The 24174-nt window shown below is 35.1% G+C and overlaps 1 protein-coding gene across 9 annotated transcripts in view; it reads left to right on the plus strand.

The window, feature by feature from the left end:
* The window catches only part of PAM (peptidylglycine alpha-amidating monooxygenase), a 296746-nt gene that overhangs the window by 255172 nt on the left and 17400 nt on the right, over positions 1-24174 (plus strand). For all 9 annotated transcript variants that reach the window (XM_068535686.1, XM_068535687.1, XM_068535688.1 and 6 more), the window contains 5 exons: positions 7864-7993; positions 18655-18771; positions 20468-20540; positions 21601-21811; positions 22210-22410. In XM_068535686.1, coding sequence (XP_068391787.1) covers positions 7864-7993; positions 18655-18771; positions 20468-20540; positions 21601-21811; positions 22210-22410 — 732 coding nt within the window. The remainder of the gene's footprint in view (positions 1-7863; positions 7994-18654; positions 18772-20467; positions 20541-21600; positions 21812-22209; positions 22411-24174) is intronic.

Here is a 24174-nt window from a genome sequence, read left to right on the forward strand (position 1 = left end):
ATGAGCCAGAATTACTAAGACCCAAAATCTTTGTATCATATTGGGGTGGGTGGCATATGAAATTCAGGGTAACAGATTCTTACCAAATCAACATTCTCCATTTAGCTCAATGGGAATAAACTGAAAATTCAAACCTGATATGTAAAGTCCTGGTGTATGAAATGATTATACACTACCTTCCTTTAAGGTAATTAAATTCCTCTCAGAGGAATCTTAACACTTCCAACATTCTCATCCAATTGACTTGTAAAATGTAACCATTTTTATGACTTTGATTTCTTAAGTTCCATTACCAATAACTATCTTAATTGGAAAGTTGAGTAGTCATATCTGAAGGGACCTCCAGCAAGTCAGTAACTATCAGATTTATCTTTACTTCTAACCAGGATTGGCTTCTGTAATTAGAGGACAATACCTTATTCCCTTCAGGTTTCTGTACCAGCAAGCTATGGATGCCTCATCTTTGTCTTTAATTGTGTTGTGGCTTCTGTGATATTGATTGTGTTTCATGTTACTTGCTAATGTGGAAAGCCAGATAATACAGCATGTGGAGATAATCCCCAAAAAAGTAACGGATATGCATGCATGGCAGCTGTCCATGCGTGGGCTGGAATGGCACAGGCTGCCAGCTTGATGTTTTCAAATACAGCTTTGCAGGAAGCCATAAATTATTCAACACCCAACTGATTTTTATTTATAATTGAAAAAAATTAGGATGCAGTGCCTTTTGCTCACACAGGAGTTTCAAGCATTGTCCATTAGGACTGGCCTAATAGTCTCTATGAGATGTTAAATGGAACCCAGATTTTTACCTCTTCATATTTAAACAGGGTCAGCCCTGCTCTAACTCCTTCTAAATTTACCTAATAAAACTGTGTTTCTCAAGAGGTGGTCCCTGGACCCTCTTGCATCAGAATCACCTAGGGTAATTATGAAAAATCTAGACTCCTGAATCCTACTAAGAGCAACTGAATTGACATCTCTGAGTATGGTGTCTAGAAATCTGCAGTTTATCATGCCCCTATCCATTTCATAGAAAGACTGGAGTGTCTGTCTGAACGTCCATATTAAGGACAGTAAATTGTAACCCGAACAACACATAAATATAAAAGGGAAAAGGGCCTCTTTGGTGAGAATACAATTCTATTCAAGCATGAAATGTTAGAGTTGCATCATGCTTTATTCCATGACTTGTCTTTTTTTTTTAGTGAAGTATTTATTTTTTATTGAAGTAACATTGGTTTATAACATTATATATGTTTCACGTGTACAATATTATATTTTTATTTCTGTATACCCTACAGTGTGCTCACCACCAAAAATTTAGTTTCTAGTTATCTATGACTTGCCTTTGTTACTCTATGATTTGAAATAATATCATGGTCATTTATAGGCATCATAAATGTCAAGGTAAAAATCACAGTTTGACTTAAGGAATTGTATTCCTAAAACCTACTTAGTTTTTCTAAGAAAGAAATGCTTAAAATACTCAAAATACACTTACTGGCCAAATCTCCTTATACCTACCTTCCAAGGTAGTCAGAATGGCAGTGTCCAGGAAAAAAATGTTTCTCCAGAATCTGGTTCAGGAAGTTTCCTTTCATTTTAAGTATGTGGGTGAATGTCATTGAAATAAATAAAGCAATAAGTTACAGAAACATACAGCACAAATTCTAGTTACAGGAAGAAAATGTGCATGTATTTCCTTTCTGAAATGACTTATTTTAGTGTTACTTCACTACTCTGATTCAAAATTTTTAAAAAATTAAATGCAAAATAACAAAACTCATATTTAGGTAAGCTATTTCTAAAAGTCTTTTCAATTTTCTTTCACTGTTTACCATAACACTGTCTAATATCTAACTTTAATTAAAGAAAAGCACTTAATAAATGCTATAATATGTTAACAATAATTATGATTATAATTGCTACCATTAATGTCAAGTTGGACTAAGATTTCAAAAATTTAAACACCAAAGTAGTAGAACTAAGTATTAATTATTTTAGCTTAAGTAGCATCCATGAGAGAATTTTCTTGCAATGTGTAGGAAAGCTGCAAAAATTGGCACTCTGAGTTGATAAATTGAGAAAATGACTTGGCAGTGTTTCTATCATAATGGGAGTTTGTGGCTCTTCAAATCGCTGATCACTTACATTGATCTGCCGTGATGTTTTCCTGTAATATATGATGTACAGTGTGAAAATATCCAACCTGGTAAATTGAGAGGCAAATGCACTCCTTTTTACACTTAACATAGTTTGGTTTCTACCATTAGTTTGACATCTATATTGAGACAGCATTAATAGAGTAGAAAGAAAATCATAGTCTTTATTCTAGTTGCCTTCTGGAAACTAGATTCATTGAAAAATAAATTTAAAACTGCAGACAGCTATTCTCTTGCTGTCAGATCTGATTGGACTACTATTTGCTAGCATATGGAAGCCTGATTCAACGTTTGTTACACACCCTTGGACATAAAATACATCTGCATTTGTGTGATGCTTCCCATCAGATAAGAGAATGCACAGAGTCTTTAAATATTGTTATGATACATCTACATTTTACTTAATTTCTATGGACAACTTGTTCTTTACTCAGAGTCCATTACTTTTAACATATTTCAGTCATATGCTGACCCCTAGGTTCAAGTCTTATAGAATTCCCAGGGTAAAATAAAGCATTCAGTAGGCTGAATTTTCATCTCTGGAGGAGAGGAGAATAATGAAAACAAACCCATACATAGCCCTTACTATGAGCCAGGCTAAGTGTTTTAGATGCATTAACTCATTTAATCCTCATAACAACCCTATTTATAAACCCATTTATAGAGGAAGAAACTGAGGCATAGAAAGGTCATGCCATGGATCCAAAGTGCCACAGCTCAATAAACCAACATTCAAAGCCAGGCAGGTTTGCTCCAAGTCTTGGTTTTTAATCACTTTATTACTCTGCCTCTCACAATAAAATAAAATAATAGATAGATAGATAGATAAGATAGATATGCTGGTTTTTTCCAGTCATCCCATCATCTTATCTACAACTGTAATAACTCTAGGTGTAGATTGCCTTTGGTCATACTTTCTCAATCAATATCCAAACAATTTGACTAAGGTGAGGATTCGTTTGCAGTTAAATTTTTAAAAGAAAAGGAACTCTGCCAATACTTGTGAGCCCCTAGTTATGTCTTAATTCTCTTCCTCACTCCACACCCACTAAATAAGACCTTATAATTATTCCTGTTTTCTTTCTCATTTGAGTATAAATATTTCTCCTATAGTTTCAGTTAATTATAGTTATTGTTGGCACTTCTGATGAATAACAATCCCTGACCAAAATAAGGCATCTTTTCCTCACTAAATGAGAATTTGCAAGTATAGAAAAAGCGACCACTTTATTTTGTTCTTGTTGAACTCTTCTACTGATTTCACTAGAGTCTTTTCCTTAAGATTAAATATGAAGAGCCTTGTTATGGTGAAGTCAAGTCATAGTCCTAGGTTTGAAATTATGTTTTTTCTCAACTTTGTCTGTCCTTAGTCTGTCCCTTTAGACAGACAACTTTGTCTGTCCCTCTTAGTCCTTATGTACACAGATAAATGAAAATGCCCTTTTAAATGCTTATTAATAATTTCGTATGAAAGCAGCATTGATTACTAACATTAATCTTTCCTGGAAAGGTGTAATTCACTAATCCTCTTAGTGATTTATTGATACAATTTTAATAGTAATGTTTAATTTTTTTCTAAATATATGGTGGAATATGAGGCTGCACAATTACCTTTATTTATAATGAATACAAAGATTCTTCTGAAATAATCGTATCATTTGACATCTGAATTTAGAGCAGCTGATACTTGGAGTTGGCTTGCCCAAGGTCACATGTAAGAAATTTGTATTTAATTTTGAAATTAAAACTGTAAGTCTACAACATTAGTCATATACTGAATTACTTCTTAGATAAAAACTAAGAGTTAGTCATATACTGAATTACTTCTTAGATAAAAACTAAGAGGAATCTGAACTCAAATTTTTAACTTTTCCATGATTGAAAATGTTAAGTTTAAGTTAGAATCCAAATATATTTTGTCATACAATTTTTAATAAGGATTTGAAATGTTTGTAATTGAGGATTAGGAAATAATCACCCTTGCTATTGATGACTGAAGTCTTGCCCAAGCCTGTATTTCCTTTTTTATGAATAGAGAAAATGACCTGGCATGAGCCAGTCCTGTTCTAGTATTCTGTGATTCTCTTATAAAGATGGGCAGGGATTGGGAAAACATCAGTTTTTATTCCATATCCATACAGCACTCGTCCTCAAAGACTGCTTTGTTCTTGATCATTTAATCTTAAAGAGAACAGCCTTTAACTGTCTAATAATGAAAAAGATGACACTGGAAGCAAAAACATCAATTAACTGAGGTAGTGTTCATAGAAGAGGATGTGAACTCAGTTTTCCTTTAAATATTTTAGAATTTGTAATTAACACAGAGACCTAGGTTTTGAGGTCCTGGAAGTTTTGAGGTCTGGCTGGGTAATCTTAATAAATGTACAATGATATTTTTAAGTGAAATTTAAAATAATTTAATATAATTTCTCTGAATGTTCTTGCCATGCACAAAATAGTTCTTCTTTGCATTGACAAAAAGAGCAAGGTTTCTTACAGTGTTAACCCTCTTATATATTTCCTCACATATCACCTTTGCTGTTTTGAAAATTTACCAAAAGTATATAAATATGTTCTAGATATTTACACTGCTTTTTCTTCTTGAAAATTCCCAACCAAAAGGGATTCTTATAAATGACAAAATAGGTTAACAACCCATTAGGCAGTGCTTTTTGAGTGCTTACCAATCTCAGATCAATGATAATTAGGGTTATTCACAGCCAGATTAAGGTTCTTTATACAGTATTTCCAATATTTTATGAAATCCACATTTGAAGCCAGAATAGTATATTTATTGATATTTGGGACATTGCATATTTCTATCAGAATTAATATCTCTGGATCTTCATGAGCACCTCGCTTCCAGTACCTGGAAGCACGGAGTCTTTAAATATTGTTATGATACATTTACATTTTACCTTACATTTTACATTTTACTTTACATTTACTGTAATATATGATGGACCACTGAATAGAAAAGTTCCAGGAAACCTGCCATTTATTTATTGTCTTTAATGAAAATAATTAGCCAATTAGCATTTTTTTTTAGTCTCTTCACAGTAGCTTCAGCACAATACTAGGGGTAAAAAGAGGTAGTACAAGTGAACTAAAAGATTATAAAGGTGTTTAAATGCTAGTTGACAACATAAACAAGTAGAGACTGGAGCACAGGGTTCAATTTAGTGCATTTTTTAGGCCATTACAGTGGGCCAGGCCCTGTGCAAGAATTAGTGACAAAACAGTGAATAAGACATGATCCTTGCCCTTACAAAATTCCATCTAGTTGTAGTGGTGCTGGGCTCTGAGAAGCTGATGAAAGCGACTAAATATCTGTATTGTTATGAGGTTCAAGTCTCCCTTGGAGCCCATCCAGAATCTTCAGGAGCTGCTGAATGAGTACAGAATGACCACCAAAAAGACAAGCTGTAACTGAGATGAGAATGAATGAAGTACAACCTGAGATTCAAGCAACTTAAAAATAATTTGAAACATTTTCTTTGGAGAATCCATCCATACATCTCTAATTATAATAATTATACCCTGCTTCCTGAGTTCACTTTCAGAAACACAGTTTTTTTCATGTCACCCCATGCTTGAAAACCTTCAGTGGTTCCCAGTCGCCTATAGTCACAATTTGCATCCTTTTCTCCTATTATGATAGATAATAAGCATGATAGATGATGAATGCTATTCATCCTAGCAGCCCTATTTACATCCACTGCTGTGCGAATTTAGGCACGCCAGTTATTACTCTGCCCCCCTTCTCCCCAACTCAGGAAGACATAGCAAAACACACATGAGTGAGAATGAGATTCTCACGTGCTCTGATATATTTCAGAAGTAAATTATTCCCAAGCTTTGTGCTTTACTGCTATTAATAAAGTACTTGCAGCATACCTCAAAATTAATCACAGTATAGATCAAGACACCACAGCTCAGAACTACATTCATTAAGTCATTGTTAAATCCATACCTTCATGTGCTCTACAATGTATATTTTCCAGGCTAAACTAGATCTTGGGGTCTGTTAATCCTGACTGTCACTCTCATACCCCCTCCTGACATACACAGATATCCTTAAAGACATACAGATTACTTAAAGATCTTGAAACACGTTCTACAATTATAATCATCCTCACTTTCCGTCTTTCTGACTGAAATATTCTCTGCCTACTTCTATATTCAATAAACTTTAAGTGAGAACACCTACCCTCTCCCAGACAAGCCTCAGGAAGGATTATGGACCCTTTCCTGTGTTCCTGCATTGCACTGTGTCATAAATACTTGCTTTCTGGTTTTTGTTTGTTTGTTTTTTGGGTTTTTTTGGTTTTGTTTTGTTGTTTTTTTTCATTTTATCCTATGAGTCCCTCTAGGACCAAAACCATGCTTTATTTCTTTGTGTCCCCAGAATCTAACATAACACCTTACATAGACAATACACTTAGGGAATATTTGTTGAATATGCTTCAGCAAAGGCTGTAGACAAAACTGTTCCAGGCATCCTATTGATTTTGCTGTGTTATTAATTTTTGTTTTAAAAAATTAAATGAGCAAAGGTAAGAATATTTTGAGTGAAAAGTCGCTGTTTCCTGTTGTATAGTTGAGAGAATTATTTTAAAGTGTTTACTCTCACACCAGCATTCTCTCAGGCTTTCAGAAGCTGACTGTACAAGCCCTGTGTTTCCCTTTCTTCCTCCAGTCTTTAATGTTTATCTTTGAGGATTTCACTGCGTGTTGCCACATCCTCCAGAGTATGGGAAGGAGAAAGGAGACTCAAACTGCTGCTTTTTTACTTCTCAGCATCTCTGTTGAAGCATTTCAGAGGGAAAGAAATATTGACACTGATACAAAGGATTTCACAGCATCTTCATAACTTTATATCCTCAGTTAGTATAGCTACTCTGTACATGGTACTTCTTTATTCATGAGCATTTTTATAAAAAGGGTTAACAATTGAACCTAGGTATTCTCTAAGTATAAATGTATTCTGATCAGAAGTGAGAGTGATTGTAAATCACTCAGTCATAGAGTTTCTGTTATTTTTTCCTTTCTCATGTTAGGAAACAGTGAAATATAAGCAGTGAAAGAATATCTCTCCATTCCCATTGTTATAGGAACACTAAAGTTAGGTGAAATGAGATTGGTATGTTACATAGTTCCTTGTACAAGGTATTATCAATGTTGGTTTGTTATAGGGTCTAATGTATTCTGAACATCCACAATTTACACAGAAGTTAGATGAGAAAAACAGACACACACACACACACACACACACACACACAGAAACGGGCTTATTGCCCAAGAATACTATTTATTTACAACATTTAAAAGCTTTGTATTAAAATGATGCCATCCATGTTGCCATATTTTCCAAAGATACTAATTTAAAGTAAGAATCTTGTTAAGAAGACAGTCTCAAATTTGCCCCTTAATGACTTAAGGATAAACTGGTTTTACAAGGCATCTTATCAACAGGAAAAGAGCATATCCCCAAACAAGTTCACAGTCACTTACTTCATTCATAGCTCAGGAGGCTCCTTGGCATGTGCATGTGGTATATTTTATGTAGAGCATGGCTTGATTTTTTTTTCTTTGCATCTGGTGACATTACTGCATGAACTTCTTATAATCATTGTGAATCTCCATGAGGTTATACTAGCTTTCTTTTTTACACTAAATGTATGGATTTATCTTTTAGATTTCCATGTAGAAGAGGCACTGGATTGGCCTGGAGTATACTTGTTACCAGGCCAGGTTTCTGGGGTGGCTCTGGACCCTAAGAATAATCTGGTGATTTTCCACAGAGGTGACCATGTCTGGGATGGAAAGTAAGTAATAATTTTTCCTTGAAGGAGTAAATGAAGATAAAAATAGCATGCATTGCTTTTCATTAAACTAAGAATAGTGGTGAGAGAACTATCAAGGTTTTCTTTGAACTTGATTTTTGTGAGCAAAACATATTTGTTCTTTTAGTATATGACTGTGACACATAGAAAAGAGAAAGTCTTGTGCATTTGAAAACAATTAAGGTGGTTTCACAAACTAGTTTATGGAAAGAAGGCAGTAACAGTCTGTGATTCTGCCTACTTAGCATTTTGCTCTCTCCCCCTTGAAGCTACCTTCACATTCCTAAGGAAAGTAACATTAAAGGCAGTTAAGACAGTACATGGCTGAGGCATTTCAAGACTTCAGAAAAAGTGCGTCATGATCAATGATCAACGAAGAAAATTATTAGTTGACTACAATAAAGCACTTCATTATTTTCATGTACTGGGTAGAGAACCATATTAAGGCCATTGGACTCTCCCTTTCCATCAGACTGCTCCCTGGCATGACAACAGTGCCTTCTGGAGATTGTAGTTAGAGCAGCTTGGCCACCATATTATAGAAATAGTCAGTACCTTGGCCTTCACATTTCCATACAGATTAATTTTATTACTAAATTTGCATTTTTCATGAGCACCGAAGACTTAAGAATAACAAGACTTAAGAATAACACTAAGACTAATATCCCTGCTTTTCCCTCTGGGTTTCTCTTTCCAACCTTTTATTCTATCTTCCACTGTCATCTTATAGGGAGTTTTGGTAAAAAAGTCTAACATTCATTGAGTGTTTACTGTGCTCCTGTGACTGTTCCGTTTACATAAATTACCTCACAACATTTAGGCACTGTTATTATCATCATCATTCACGTTTTACAGGTGAAGAAACCAAGAGAAAGTAAGTGTTTTGCCCCAGACCTCACAGTTAGCCTGGCAAAGTCAGGCTTCAGTTCCTTTCCATCTGACTCCAGAGTTGGCCCACTTACCCAGTTTGTTATACTTAACTGCCTTTTAGAGGATTACGAGCACATTTACATGATTGTATTTTTAAAAGCTTATTCCAAAATTTAGCAGGTTATCTTAATTCTCCTGAGTAATGAATATCCATTTATTCATGTTTTATCACAAATTTACATATGAAGGTAAATTTTTTAATATCTTATGAATTAAGTGTAATGAATCTCTCCTTTCGAGTGTACAACTGTAGGGTTTCATTTGGAAAATTGAGGATCCACATATACAGTTCAATTGTTTTCTTCCTCCATTTTCAGAGATGCTGATTAAACTTAAGCTAACCCTGCTCTGTCACATACGCATGTGTGTAGTTTTCTTTGTGCAGTTGAAGATGGAATTCAATTAGCATTTCAAAATAGATTGATAGCTTTGTTACTGTTTAATTGTCCTTTCCAATTGTCACACTCAAAAATGGAATCTGAGAAAGAGATCACTTCAGAGTTCAAAGCCATTGAACTCAACATCCCTATTCATACATCTCTGTTACATCATCTTAGTCATTATTGAACATCTAATGATATTTTCACAAGCGCTTTCAAAAGCAAACTATTACTATTCATTGTAGCATATTCTTCATTTTAATGAATGTTGCTACATTTTCCACATGGATTTCTAGCCACGTTTTACCAGACGAGAAAATTACAGCATCATTTTCTCCCATTGATACTGTTTCAGCTGGCTAAAGCTAAATAGGACAAAGTCCAATTTTCCATTTTAATGTGATATTCATTCCAAGTAAATGGCAGAGGCTGGAATAGTTTAATAGAAAAAAAAAAAAAAAGGGATCAGTAAAGGCCAGCTTGGGGTAGATGACACAAGACTGTGAAACAAGAGCCACATAAGAACATTTTCTGGGACGTATATGGCTGTCCTAGCTGAAGACCTGCTTTTTCCTGGCATCTTGCTTTCATCTAGGTAACCAGTATCATGTGTAAATAGATTCCAGTTCCATTGCCAAAGCCCCGGTGTGTTTACCCTGATAAATGGCACTGACAAAGGGCCAAAAATGCAAGACTTCTTCAGGGCAGGCGTGATGATTTAACTCATTAAATCTGTTTCTTCTTTCTTCTTCTTTATCTTTCAGGTGTAAGAATATTTGTTATCTCTCTTTCCTTCTGCCTCTCTTGTATTTCCTGTTGGCCTCTAGCAGCCTTTGCAATCCATGGTTGTGAGGAAGTTCTCTTCTGGCACTCGGATCTCTGCTTTTAACACTGTCTGCTTTATTATTCACAAAGGGAATAAGAAGTGGATTACTCTGTTAGTAATTTTGTAGGAAAATAGATTCGGATGTGTGGGCCCTGCTCGTTGAACGGTCATACGTGACCATCCTTCCTACATGTATAAGTCACATTATATAGAATAGACAATGTACATAATTTTTCTTTTTCCTCATTGACTATCCAAGGATTATACAAAGAAAAAGACAGCACTTTCCAGAAGAATTTATTATGTGCTAGTGAGAGACAATGGAAATTAAAAATGGGGTGGAAATTGCATTCTTGTTGCTACCACTGTTTGGATAGAAAGATGAGAAATCCTGTATTAATTTTCCTCAGAATCTTTCCCATCCTGATACTTCTCATGTTCACAAAATTATAAGTTCCATAACAAATCTTGTAGTTCTAAATCAAATCTTAGTAGTCTATATCCCCTAATTTTTTGTAGTTGATCATTCTTTAAGTATCAGACAGTGCTTGGAGTTAATAATAATCCCTAATTAATACTCAGTACTCAAAGCTCTTTTGATATCATCACAAAAACTGTCTTTATAAGTAGTATTACTCTTCATTTCTACCTGATAGCCTTGATCAGCTCTTACTTTTCTACTTAATCATGCTAAATAAGCATAGCAACAAAATAATAATAATAGTAGTAGTAATAATAGTAATGATAATGATGATGATGATAAAACACTTACCCTCCTGAAAGATGACTGTCAACTCCCTTTCTCAATTTGATTTCCATTTTCTTCCCTGTCTGTCAATATGGCTACTTTAAGATGCTTCTTCTAGCTAAAATAGGAAATGCCTATTACCAGCACGGTGTAATGAAACTTTAAAGAGCCTCTTGTCTGCCCTGGTGCTCGGGCAGCATGGCAGCTAGAGCTGTTTAAATGCCTCCCAGCAGGAGCTGGGTAGCTCCTGCCTCAGTAACAGCTGTTCCTCGGTCTCTGTCAAAATCACCACCATTGTCAGAGGCTTGCTTCTTGGCCTTTCTTTTATTTATCTCAGCTATGGCTGAGGTTCTACTGTGCAGGCCTCACATCACATACCCTCTTAAGTAAACCATGGGTTTTATCCCTAATTTTTAGGTGCTAAAAGGTGTTTCCATTATACCATTTGTCATTTCTTCACATGGAGTTGGAAGGGATTTTGGAAGTTGTATCTCTTGGAATTCTTTCTGTAACCAATAAGGGAGAAAACCCAACACAAACTAGCTTAGGGAAAGAAATTTATTAGTTTGTATAAATAAAAACTTTAAGGGTATGGTAGCTCAAACGACACCACCAGCACCTATTTGACACATTTTCTCCTGGTTGGCTCCATTCTTAGACCCTGATTGACCTTCCTCCCCACTTGCAGCTTCAGAATTACAGAAGAGGTAGTCTGTGTCCTTGATGTAGGTCAACAGGAAATCCTTAAAAGGAGACTTTGTGTTCTAAAACACTGTCAGTGTTCTACCTGACTTTAGGCCATATTTCTTGCATCCTAAACCAGTCACTGTGGGCAGAGGAATGAAATCCACTCTTTGGCTTAGCCTGACTTTTTGTTCTATCCTTGGAATGTGAGAGTAGAGTTGACATTATCAAAAGCAAGTGGACTGAGAGTGGGGCTCAGACTGTTGGGTCAACTAAAGAAAAACTGAGGTTTCATTAGCACAAAATGGGGCAGTAGACACTGGGCACCCAGAACAGCAAATGTCCACCAGAGAGCTCATCTCCAGCTTCCTGCTGGGACATCTCTAAACAAAATCTTCCATAGTCATCTGGAGCTTGAACTCTCAGTGCCAACAAATTCCCTAGATGTGAGACATACTTTCCAGTTATGGGACTCATCTAGATGTCATCAAGTTCTTCATTATGTAAAACTCACATCTGTGTCCTGTAACTTCACCTTCATGACAGCCAAATGCAAAGTGAATTTACTCCCATTTATTCATGTCAATTATTTGCATATTTAAAGAAAGTCTTATCTTCTCCAGACTAAATATCCCCCAGGCCCTCAGCCAGTCTTCATACTGACATGATACTTTCATCTGAAGGTGCTCTGGTTTCTCAGTCCTTTAAAGTGTTTGGTTGAGAAGTGGCCACAATACCTCATGTGTTAGCTGATCAGCAATGCAATTACTTTCCTTGATGTGTATTCTAGATATCTATTAGTGTAAAAGGGTTCTATTCACTTTTCTTCAGCAGTCATATCTTGTGTTACCCTGTTACTCTGTGTTGAATTTGTAATCTACTAGAATCTCCAAATGTATTTCATGAAATTGTGCTGAAGTTTTTACTGGAAATGTATACTTATGCAGTGCTTTAAAAACACTGAATTCAGGATTTTATTCCAATTACATTTCACTTCATTAGGTTTAGCATTGCTTCAATTTACAGATATTATTTTATTCTTAATTAACCAGAGAATGAGCTGTCCCTTCCAGCCTGGTATTAGGTCTGTTTGATGAGCTTGCCTTTCACATCTTTATACATGTTGTTTATAAAATTTGAATAGTTGAATGATTGGTTTAGCAAGTTTTGTCCTTAGAGATGTGGTCTTCTGGGAATCTTCTCCCATTTGCCCTCCAAATAATTAGTTCACAAACCACCTCTTCATCAATATTTTATGGAACCTTGTGAGGTTCTATTGTTTCAGAAATCTATCTGCTTTCTAACTTTCATAAAAATCAGTTCAAGATTTGCCTCCCTAGTTTTTTGGAGTCTCAGTTAAGATATATCTGCTTGAGGTCCTGCTTCTGTATCTGCAAATTCTTTCATACCTTAAGAATTAATTGGGCCTGGAAAATTGAACTCAAAATGACTGAGTGGTACCTTAGTATCTTCACATCTGAGAGAAAATTGTAAGGAGTTCTACAAAAAGAATGTTTCCATAGTCTACCCTTTTCACTCATATTGCCATTTCCGGTTTTACTCAAGCCATTTTCTTCCAGTTTTATGCCACTTTTCTCTGATTCTTCTTGGCTATGTGACTATTCTTCCTATCTCTTCTACATCTACAAATTAAATTTGATAACTGGAGGGGAGATTCTCCAGTCCAGTGAGGTCAATCCTAGTAAGAGAAAACCACATGTTTTTGAAGACAGGAGACCTGGGTTTGAATCTTGGTTACCATCTCCTACCTTTGAGACCTGTATCAAGACATTTGAACTCCCTGACTCTGTTCCCTAGTCCAAAAAAATGAAGACTTTAAAAAGTGCCTCACTCTGTTGAGTAACAAAAAGCACTTTGTTAAGTGACTCATTCCCAGTGGCCTTATTGACGGAACAGAGCCCGGTGCTGTGATACCTAGTTCTTTGTTCTTTTCATCCCGATTTGGGATGTCTCTAGTGCTAGGTCCATCAGGACACTAGACAGTCATACTGGTTTATTTTCCCACCTTTTTTCTTCCTCATAGGAATTTTTCTATGTGTATATATTCAGAAGTAAGTGTTTTTAACATAGTATTACATTATATTCCATTTAAAGTCTTTGGTCTTATTATGGTATGTCTTTGCTTTCCTAATGTTGAGGGTACATTTCCACTTATTTTCTCACTTGAAAACCTATGGTCCTTTCTCCAGCCTCTTAATTTATATAATTACAACATTATATTTTACTTCTCTCTTCAGTTGCTATTATTTATTTTGCATTTCCTTAATTTTGATTGATGGCACAGAAGTTTATTTTCTCCCTGTTCTAGTTCTTTTGTGTGAGAATATTGCAAAGCATTTCTTTTCAGCCTTATCTAAACTGTTTGATTAGCTGCTAATGTGCAAAATCATTAATGTGGGATTCAAACTGCTAAAATAAACAACTAATGAATTCCAGCCCACAGGCCGCAGTTCAGTCTTTTCTGCTGAGTGCTTTTTCAGAGAAGCAGACAGAAATCAGCAGTGCTTCAGGCACTATGTGAAATGTGCAGGATATTATTATATCCTGTAAAAAGTTAAATGTGGTTGAAATAAAGACCTCTCTGCAGCATATAATGCAGGGTAGCTGCTTTAGAACACTAAATAAGCAGTTTGCTATAGCAACAGTATATCCAGCTCTATAATCTGACATCTGTTTGTGAACTGTTAGAGCGTTACTTTTCTTTGAATTAGAAGAGAGTTTATAAATTACTTTATTTGGCAGATTTAATGTGAGTGTGTGTGTATGTGTGTGTGTGTGATTTTCCCATTTCAGAAAAACATCAATTCCTTTTATTACTTGCCCTGTGTAACTGCCAGGGGCCAGCTGTTAGTTGCATGAGGCTCCAGTGATCCCAAGTGAAAGGATTAGGACTCATCAACCAATCCACTGAGGGACTGAATGTCCCTTGATACTGCCAGTTTAAACATATAGACATCTGGTAAATGGTATCACAAAAGATTTTCAGTGAAAGGGTTGGGCCTATTGTGTTGTGGTTAATTCCTTAAAGCTATGATCTTTCTAAGAATTCTAGAATGTTATTATTTGTTATTTATGTTACTGAAGTAAATTAATATATTCAAATGATGCTAATATCAGTAAATTCAAGAATTTGCCTAATCACTGAGATCCTTAATGGATACAGGGGAAGTGTAGTAATACTATGACTAATAATCATAGAGCCAAATACCATAGGAAAATGGTTAGTCTAAAGCATCACATAAAATGCCCTCTGTACATGCTAATGACATGGGAGTAATTTGTGATAATTAAAAAGACAAACACTAAAAAACAAACCATATTATTAGTTGTTACATTGTAATGAGATACTAAGAAAAAAATCTTGATAAGTTGAGAGATCTGATATTTTCTGTGTATCCAAATTTTTATTATAAAAATCTGATTTATTTATTCTGTGGCTTATTTACTTTGTTACTTATTTTTCTTTTGGCTCTTTCATTTGCTATTTCACAATTTATTATAACATCACCAAAAAATGGTTAATAAAATAAAAGAGTGTGATCCTCAAATTAGTTAATTTTGCTACTTTTCCCACCATTAGAAATCTGACATTTCTAGATTGTGAGTATAGATGCCCACACACAATTTAGGTTTGTGACAGCAAAATATCAACTACTTGATACATTTTTTTCTGTATTCATGAGCAGTGCAGAACAGCACCATTGATAAAGGATGTTTTCACTTACCTACGCATCAGCTACAACATTTCATTCGATCTGACTAGCATAAGGACTGTGAGTCGGGGTTTATTTATATTTCTTCCATGACATAGCTTGTTTTCTTGGAAGCCAAGCTCAATATCGCAGGTTCTTGACTTTGAGCTTACATGGCTGCCAGAGAGTAATTTAAACTAGAGTTTGCATTTGTAAATATTTAAGTGTCTGGAGAAATAAGCTGAAGCTATAAAAAACATGATTTAAATCAGAGGAGGTCAACATATGCTCCTGAAGGTGGGGGTGGGGAGATCTACTTTCTCTCCATCATAAGTTGTAGGAATGTTATTTCCTAAAATAGTAGGACCAGAGATTTAAGACTGATGGTGAATATTTAAGTGAATGACAAGACAGATCAAAGAATTGCTGTTGCTGCAACCTATTGCTTGGGGAAATCATGAACAAGTAAATATGTCAGGCTTCATGGATGGTTTGTCATTTTGCAAATAAGAGATACGGAATTAGGTATGCTGAGGTCTGATAGGCTCCAGTTTTATCAAGATATGCAGTAGGCAATTGGACTGCCACTGTTATTCGCTGTCAATAGTGGGTCAGAACACTGTCTGCATGTCAAGTGGATAGCACTTGGTAAGAATTATGAGGACTCGGTAACTTTCCATATTACTAACTCCTAGGTGGGGGTGGGGTGAAGTAATGTACTAGTATATTCCATGCCCAAGTAAATAAACTGCAAGAATAAATGACAATTTTAGGAAATACAAAATGGAAAGGGAAATCAAAGTATAATCAGTGGATTTTATCAATATCAGTATCCTGGTTATGATATTGTACTGTAGTTGTGCAAAATGCTACCATGGAGGAAACTAGGTAAAGTGTACACAGAATCTCTCTGTATTATTTTTTCTTGTAACTGCATGTAAATCTACAGTTATCTCAAATTTTCTTTAAAAAAAAAAAGGGAAAACAAATTTTAACACCTTAAAGTCAGAGAAAACATAATTTTCACATAATTTAAATTACCATTATGCCACTACAAATCATGAAATGTTTCTGAATAATGAGAAATATGACTTAGGCCTTAAAAGAAATGATAAATGAAGAGACTTTATCCTATTACATATGAATATAAAACTGTAGCATACTATGAGTCTTAGACATACTGAACTTAAGTTATCCAGTATCACAGACAAGTTGTTAAAAAGATAGATCATTGATGGTTGAATCCAATACCTTTGTTTTCTAGGGGAATTGGTATGATGTTTTTAGTACAGAAAGTCACATTGAAAATACAGTTTCAGATATAGGATAAACTCTGGTGTTTCATAGTACTGAGAGTTACTTCACGTTTGCCCTTTACCAGTGTCTCCTGATTTAATAATACCTTGTATATTCTTACATTGGTTTGAACTAATAAAATTTTATATTTCAATTTAATAATGATCTCATGACTATCTTATAAAATCTGCTCTGTTAGTGATGTTACTTCCATTTCGTTAACTTATGTATTTTTTTTCTACGTACTGGTGTGTGGTTTTAACTACACGTAATAGCGTATGTAAGCAATATTACTTAAGTTTTAGGTTGAGAAAGCTGAATCAATATTTTTTATTCAATTGAATGCATCATTAATAAGAACTGCTTCAGGGACTTATTAGTATCTTTCAGGAAAAATATACCCAAAAGACTATGACAGTCAAGAAGCTCAAATAATTGTGTGATGTATATTTTTAATGGCAAGAGAATGTAATTTTGAAATTTTTGTTCTCCTACTGGGACTCTGCATAAGTTCCATAAAAATAATAACCAACTAATCAATAGAGGTATGACAGATTTGAGCAGTCTGTCGCCTTCCAAATTTGCAAATGTTTCTCCATAAATATTTAATATTATTCAGATTCTTTTGCTTATACAGTTGAACTACAAAATATTAATAGTTTTTTTCACAGACTTGTCTGAATCTATAAGGGAAATTCTATTTTACAGAAATATTCATCTGGCAAAATATATATATTATATATTTTTATGCCCCCCCAACACCCACACACATATGGCTTAACTATGTGCTGATCAATTCTTTGCTTTTGAAAATATAAGTTGGTCTCTTGGCGCTTTGTATATTTTCCTCTTTCACATAAGCTTACATTAGAAGAGCTTATCTTTGTTATTTATCCCCAATAATTTCCAAAACAGGTATTTAAATAAGTACAATGTCTGTGATAACTGTCAACTTAAAGAAAGATATTACTAACAATTCAGATAGAAATATAAATGAAAAATATATATAAACATACATGTTCATAATATTTTATAATAACCTGGAAGGTACAGAGTTAAAAAAGCAGAAATTGTCATATTCATTTTAGTGTTTACATTAATTATTATATAGATGTCCATTTTGTACTTATAGAAAAATTGTTATATGGAAAAAGTTTTATGTCTCTGAACACATTTTTGTTTCAAGAATCAATTATGTTTTATATTTTCAAAATATTTTGAACATTCCGTTCTACATCCTAATAATATGTATTTGCATGTTGTACCTACAGCAAGTAAAATAGCAAACATAGTTTTGATCACTACCCTTCCTGCTACCATTTACACTTTCCTTATCATGGCACAGAAAGTTATGACTTCTTTTGTAGTTTGAAAGAAAATAACTATTGAATTAAAACATTTTGAGGAATCTTTGAAAAAAATTACTTTAAGAGTTCTAGGGGGCTTCCCTGGTGGCGCAGTGATTGGGAGGCTGCCTGCCAATGCAGGGGACACGGGTTCGAGCCCTGGTCTGGGAAGATCCCACATGCCGCGGAGCAACTAGGCCCGTGAGCCACAATTACTGAGCCTGCGCGTCTGGAGCCTGTGTTCCGCAACAAGAGAGGCCGCGATAGTGAGAGGCCCGCGCACCGCGATGAAGAGTGGCCTCCGCTTGCCGCAACTAGAGAAAGCCCTCGCAGAGAAACGAAGACCCAACATAGCAATCAATCAATCAATCAATCAATCAATCTTTAAAAAAAAAAAAAAAAGAGTTCTAGGTAGTGTTTCTCCAACTCTCATGTGAATATGACTCACCTGGGGATCTTGTGAAAGTGCCGATTCGTATTTGGTGTGTCTGAAACCTTGCATCTCCAGGCACTGCCCATGCTGCTGCCCCACTGACCACTCACTAGTTCTTCAGGCTGATGGTATATCTGAAGTGTGAAGGGCGAAGAGTGAAGTCAGGCACGTCTGAGCCCTTCTCTTGATTCTGTATTTAAAAATCTCAACTGAATGGTCTGCATTTCTCAAGTTCACTGATGTTTCTGATTGGTTTATTTTCCATTCTAATGCTTTTTTTTTTTTAGCTCTTTTGACAGTAAGTTTATTTACCAGCAAAGAGGTCTCGGGCCAATTGAAGAAGACACTATTCTTGTCATAGATCCAAATAATGCCGCAGTACTCCAGTCCAGTGGAAAAAATCTGTGAGTTAAATTACTTGACTGTCTTTCATTTTCTAAAGAGGTGGTTCTAAACCCTGACTGAATATTAGAATCACCTGGGAAGCTTCCAAAAATTAGATTCAGATTTAGTCTGGGAGGGGGCCCAGGTATCAAAATAGTAGTTTGAAAGCTCCCCAGGTGATTCTAGTAGGTAGTCGAGCTTCAGAGAGAATTGATACACATGCTAATGAAGTGACTTGCTACTCAGCTAGATCTGAAGGATAAAAAAAAAAATTCTTGAGCAGAAAAGTTACATAACCAAATTCACCAACCAATCACCATTAAGAAAAAAGGCTTCTCTCTTCCCATCTCAAGGCAAAGACTAAACAAATGTCGCTTTCAGCTTTCCATAGCATGCATAGGTAATTTGGCTTTGAAAGCTGCTCATTATTTGGTCTTATTCCTAGATGGCATTTGGCAGCCAAAAAAAGTTGGCTGATATTATGGTCATTGAAAGAAAGGGGCACCTGCTTAACAGAGTGTCCACAACAGCTATAACCTGGCAGCTTTAGGAGCTATACCCTGCTCCATCTGCTTAGGCACAGGGAAAGCCAGCTTCTTTGAAAGGCGGGGAGCCCTCCACTTTGAATGCAGCTGCTTATGGAGATGGTAATAATTAGCTTTTTATAGGATTCTAAGATGGTGAGTCAGGGGCCAAATTCTAATATACCAGCCCCCCCACTCATTGTGTCTGAACCTGTCTCTTCAGTGCTCTACCCATTAATCAGAAGCATCTCATTCCAGAAAGGAATTAAAGAGGAAGGCAGAGCAACTGCTGCTACATCAGCTTAGCCAATGGCGGGGTTTCTATGTTGAAAGCAAATCATAACCCTCACATTCAGTCACCAAAAGAGAGATCTAGTTCAGTTTATTAGTCAAGATCAGGGTGTTACATTCTTGGCTCATGAAAAAAAAAAATCTGTGATGCCAACACCCTGCAAAGGCTAGAAGCTGACAGACGTAGCTTGTGGATTGTCAGGTTTGACCACAATCACATCAAGACATTGTCCATGTGTTTTTAACTCTGTCCAAGTTCCTTAAGCCTGTGAGCCTCTGACCACGTTACAGTTCTCTTACCCAGGTCGTTCCAATTGATTTGTTAAACAGATTAACCTTCTCTAATGATTATCCAGCACACCACTTCTCTTTGCTTAGATGATCACAGCCCATGTCTGCTGGAAGTTGTTTTCTTTGGGTTTTACTGTCTTTAGTAGGTACTCTTAAAGCTTTTCAGTCATATATTTAATATTTTATATTAGTACAGCATTATATTACCTTGCAGCATGTTTAAGCTATTCAAACCATATAAATCCATTTATAATTCTCTAGACAATTTGTTTTATACACATTTCTTTATGATCTTAGAGCTTGTTTTCAAATTGATGTTATTTGTGTTACTTAATATACCATACTTTATAATATTTGTAATTGATACATAGGCTTCATTTATAGATTTTTAGATGATTAAATACCGCTTAAGATTTTTCACAAGGAGGTCTCTATTAAAATGGGTATTTTCATTTAACAATTCATTTTGGTCTTTCCTTTAGTAATACAGGTATACATCTATCAGTTTTTAAATTTATATTGCCTTTACAAATTAATTAGCAAAAAAATTTCCTCTCATGTATGCTTTGGCAGTAGTTATATAATTAAGACAATTGTCTTTATTTTGCAGGTTTTACTTGCCACATGGCTTAAGTATAGATAAAGATGGAAATTATTGGGTCACAGATGTGGCTCTTCATCAGGTAATCTTCCATTTGGCAGTTATTCAAATAGAAGTTAATGAAGTAATGCTTTCAAAATGCTCTGGAGTTGTCTGGGTCTTTTTTTTTTAAATTTTATTTATTTTTTTACACAGCATGTTCTTATTAGTTATCTGTTTTATACATATTAGTGTATATATGTCAATCCCAATCTCCCAGTTCATTCCACCACCACCACCCCCTGGGTCTCTCTTTGTGACCCAGAACGTTTATAACAAAAGAATGGAACAGCCATATCTGAAATGGTGCTTTTAGAACTCAGTGCTAGGAAAAACTTACATGTAAATGATCAAGTCACCCTTCTCTGTGTGGCTGGCAGGAATCTTAGGGCCAGATGTGAAGCTTCACTCTACCAACTGTTTGGGCTCTCCCAACCTCCTTAGCTTTCCATATCTGCTTTCCTTTCCTCTGTCCCCAGGTCTTAGTTCTTTTTTTAAATCACTTTATGTGCTTTATGTATTTTTCTTAAGCTACCTTAATCTTCTATAAATTGAGCCAAGGTCTCTATTGTATACGTTTATATGTAAAACAGCAAATCTTTGTTCTTTTTAAAGGAAGTTATATTTCCATTAGGGTATATCATAATGTCTTTCCCTTAAAAGATAAGCTCATGTTTAATACCTGTTTAATGGGTAGGTGGGAAAGAAGTAGGAAAAGAAACTAGAGCTCAGAAGGCATAGCTAGTCTTCAGACATCATCTCAGTAAACATTTATTGCTCTTGTATTGTCTGGAGAGCGTTATACTATTAGCTAAGGAAAGACAAAAAGGAAGTGTGGGAATGGGTGGAACAGGACATCCATACTAGTCTCCATTCACCACTAATGACTTGGATGACCTTGGGCAGGTCACTTAATCTCTATAAGCCTCATTTTTCATATGAAGGAATCAGACCTGATGATTTCTAGAGTCCCATCCAGTTCTGAAAAGTACCCGCTTTCAAATAAGTCTCTGAGAGCTTACACCCTGATTGCCTTAGTCAGGTGGATGTGTGTCAATTAGAACCATGCAAAGTGGGTAAGGCTTTTGTTCTTTTTCTAAAAGGTGTTCAAACTGAATGCAAACAATAAAGAAGCCCCCCTGTTAATCCTGGGAAAGAGCATGCAACCAGGCAGTGACCAGAATCACTTCTGTCAACCTACTGACGTGGCTGTGGATCCAGACACAGGAGCCATCTATGTATCAGATGGTTACTGCAACAGTCGGATTGTGCAGTTTTCACCAAGTGGCAAGTTCATCACACAGTGGGGAGAAGGTACTCAGTAAGACTCTTGATCTCTAATTATAATTATTGGCCAGCATCATTAGGAACAAGAGATTGGCCACCCCTCACATTCTTTAGTATGTAATTGTCCCCTGGAGTGAGGAAAACAGGGCCTCCATATGCATCCAGTTGGCTGTTCACACACACACACACAGTCTTATAAGAGGAAAAAGAATGCTTCCACCCCAAAACTTTAAAGTTTGTCCAAATAGGGAGAAAATCTGTAATGTATTTGTGGGTGAGAGATATTAACTGCTTTAACTTATTTTTCCCCTGGTTCCAGATACTTAATGGTTTACTATCATGAATTTTGAAAATTATAAAACTTTAGAGTCAGACTTTGGGTGATTTTACAAATTGTAAATCTGAGGTTTTTCTTTGTTCTGTAGAGTCTACTGAGAGCAATCCTAAACCAGGCCAGTTCAGTGTTCCTCACAGCTTGGCCCTAGTGCCTCACTTGGGCCAATTATGTGTGGCAGACAGGGAAAACGGTCGGATCCAGTGTTTTAAAACGGACACCAAAGAATTTGTGCGAGAGATTAAGCATGCATCATTTGGAAGAAATGTATTTGCAATTTCATATGTACCAGGTATTTCATCTTTATTTTTTGTGTTTTTTCATACTACACTCTATTCTTAAAAAGTGTTTGTCTTATCTTAATATGCTCTTATTGTAATTTTTTTATTAAGGGATTGAAGATGACTTATATATCAGATCTTAAAATATTTAAAACTGTTAGTGCATTGTAAATCATTTTCAACTCAAGTGCCACTGTTATTTATATGGAAATAATGAAGAACTCAAAAGATTTAGCAACTGTTTGTGATGGATTAAAAAATTGTTCCCAAACATTGATTTTTATTTTCCTTAATTATGGTCATCTGCTTTAGTTATTAAATGATTAATATTATGTCTGCACACATCATCAACAGATGGTATGTGTTGATAAAACCAGTATTCAAAATACTTCTGCTTCACATTTTTTTAAAGAGTGTCAGCCAATTTTTTTAAGATAAATAGGTGACGTAAGTGAGGCTTATGTGTAAGTGTCAGGAGAAATGATCAGTGAAATCTGGAATTTTTTTCTCATTTTCGAAATAGATTTCTTGACTTAAAGAAACTCAGAAAAATAATTCAAACTTACAAAATAAGGTTCATTTAATTCATGTTAAAAAATAAGTTAGCATAAGATTTCTTTATATCATGAATACTGAACAACTGAAAATATATTTCTAGAATTTATATACAATTTTTGCAATATATTTAGTAAATATATCTATACCTATATTAAAGTTGCATTAACTACATGGTTATCACTATAATATTTATATTTCTTATGCTATTAAAGTTGTGTATGGCTACTATCTTCCCAGGCAGCCCCCAATTTATTTGGGACATGGAATAAAGGGACTCAAGTGACTGAAATAGGAACAAGTTTGGCTTCACGAAGGAATAAGTAATAAAAGAAAGTAATGAAGGACTCATTAATGTCAGTGAAAGATAAATTCTCATGTTGGTTTTTACCTCATATTTAAAGAATAAATTTGGCAAGACCATTTACTTAACAAAGAGGGTGATCCAGTTCATAATGAAAAAAAATAAATCAAATATGAGGAGAAAAACATCAGGAGAAAAGATGAGAGGAAATCTGGTTAAAAAGAGAATCTCAGCAAAAGACAAAGTGTATTATAATTGGAGTTCTCTCTACAACGTTGCACAATAGTAATTGTTGATAGTGTTGATTTTTTTCTTAATATGATGTGCTAAAGACCCCTATCCTGAAATCCTTAAAGAAAGATGAAAAACCCTTCAACACTGGTTTAGTATTGTGTATATTTTAGTGTTTTAATTCTTTAAAACATAATATTCAATCATCTGAAGTATTTATTTAACCAAAACATCACAGTTTCCATTATTTTGGATAAACACTACTATACTAAGAAATATAATTTTACTTCAAAGAGTATTCATGGAATTAATATAAAAAGATGGTCTAATTTTTTTAATTAGGAAAAAATGTCTTTGATAATCTGAAATATGCATCTCACATTTTCAAGTGTTAGTTGTTTAAAATCGGATCATTCTTCTGTCTACAGTGTAACTTCACTTTCTTTGAATATTTTTCTCTGATTCTACTTGTAGCTATAGTAGATATTACATATTTTTTAAAAGATCTGATACCCCCAAATGATTGCCTTAAATAACCTGACTCTTCCCATCCCTATTTAGAATACCTGCGATATCTATATATCTATTCCTCTACCTATGTCATCTCCTCCATATCTATGTATTCCTGATTTCTACTGGCTTCCTAAGTGGAACAAGCTTTGCAGTTCCTGGTTTTTCTATTACA

The sequence above is a fragment of the Eschrichtius robustus genome, chromosome 2 (assembly GCF_028021215.1).
Source record: "Eschrichtius robustus isolate mEscRob2 chromosome 2, mEscRob2.pri, whole genome shotgun sequence".
Taxonomy (NCBI): domain Eukaryota; kingdom Metazoa; phylum Chordata; class Mammalia; order Artiodactyla; family Eschrichtiidae; genus Eschrichtius; species Eschrichtius robustus.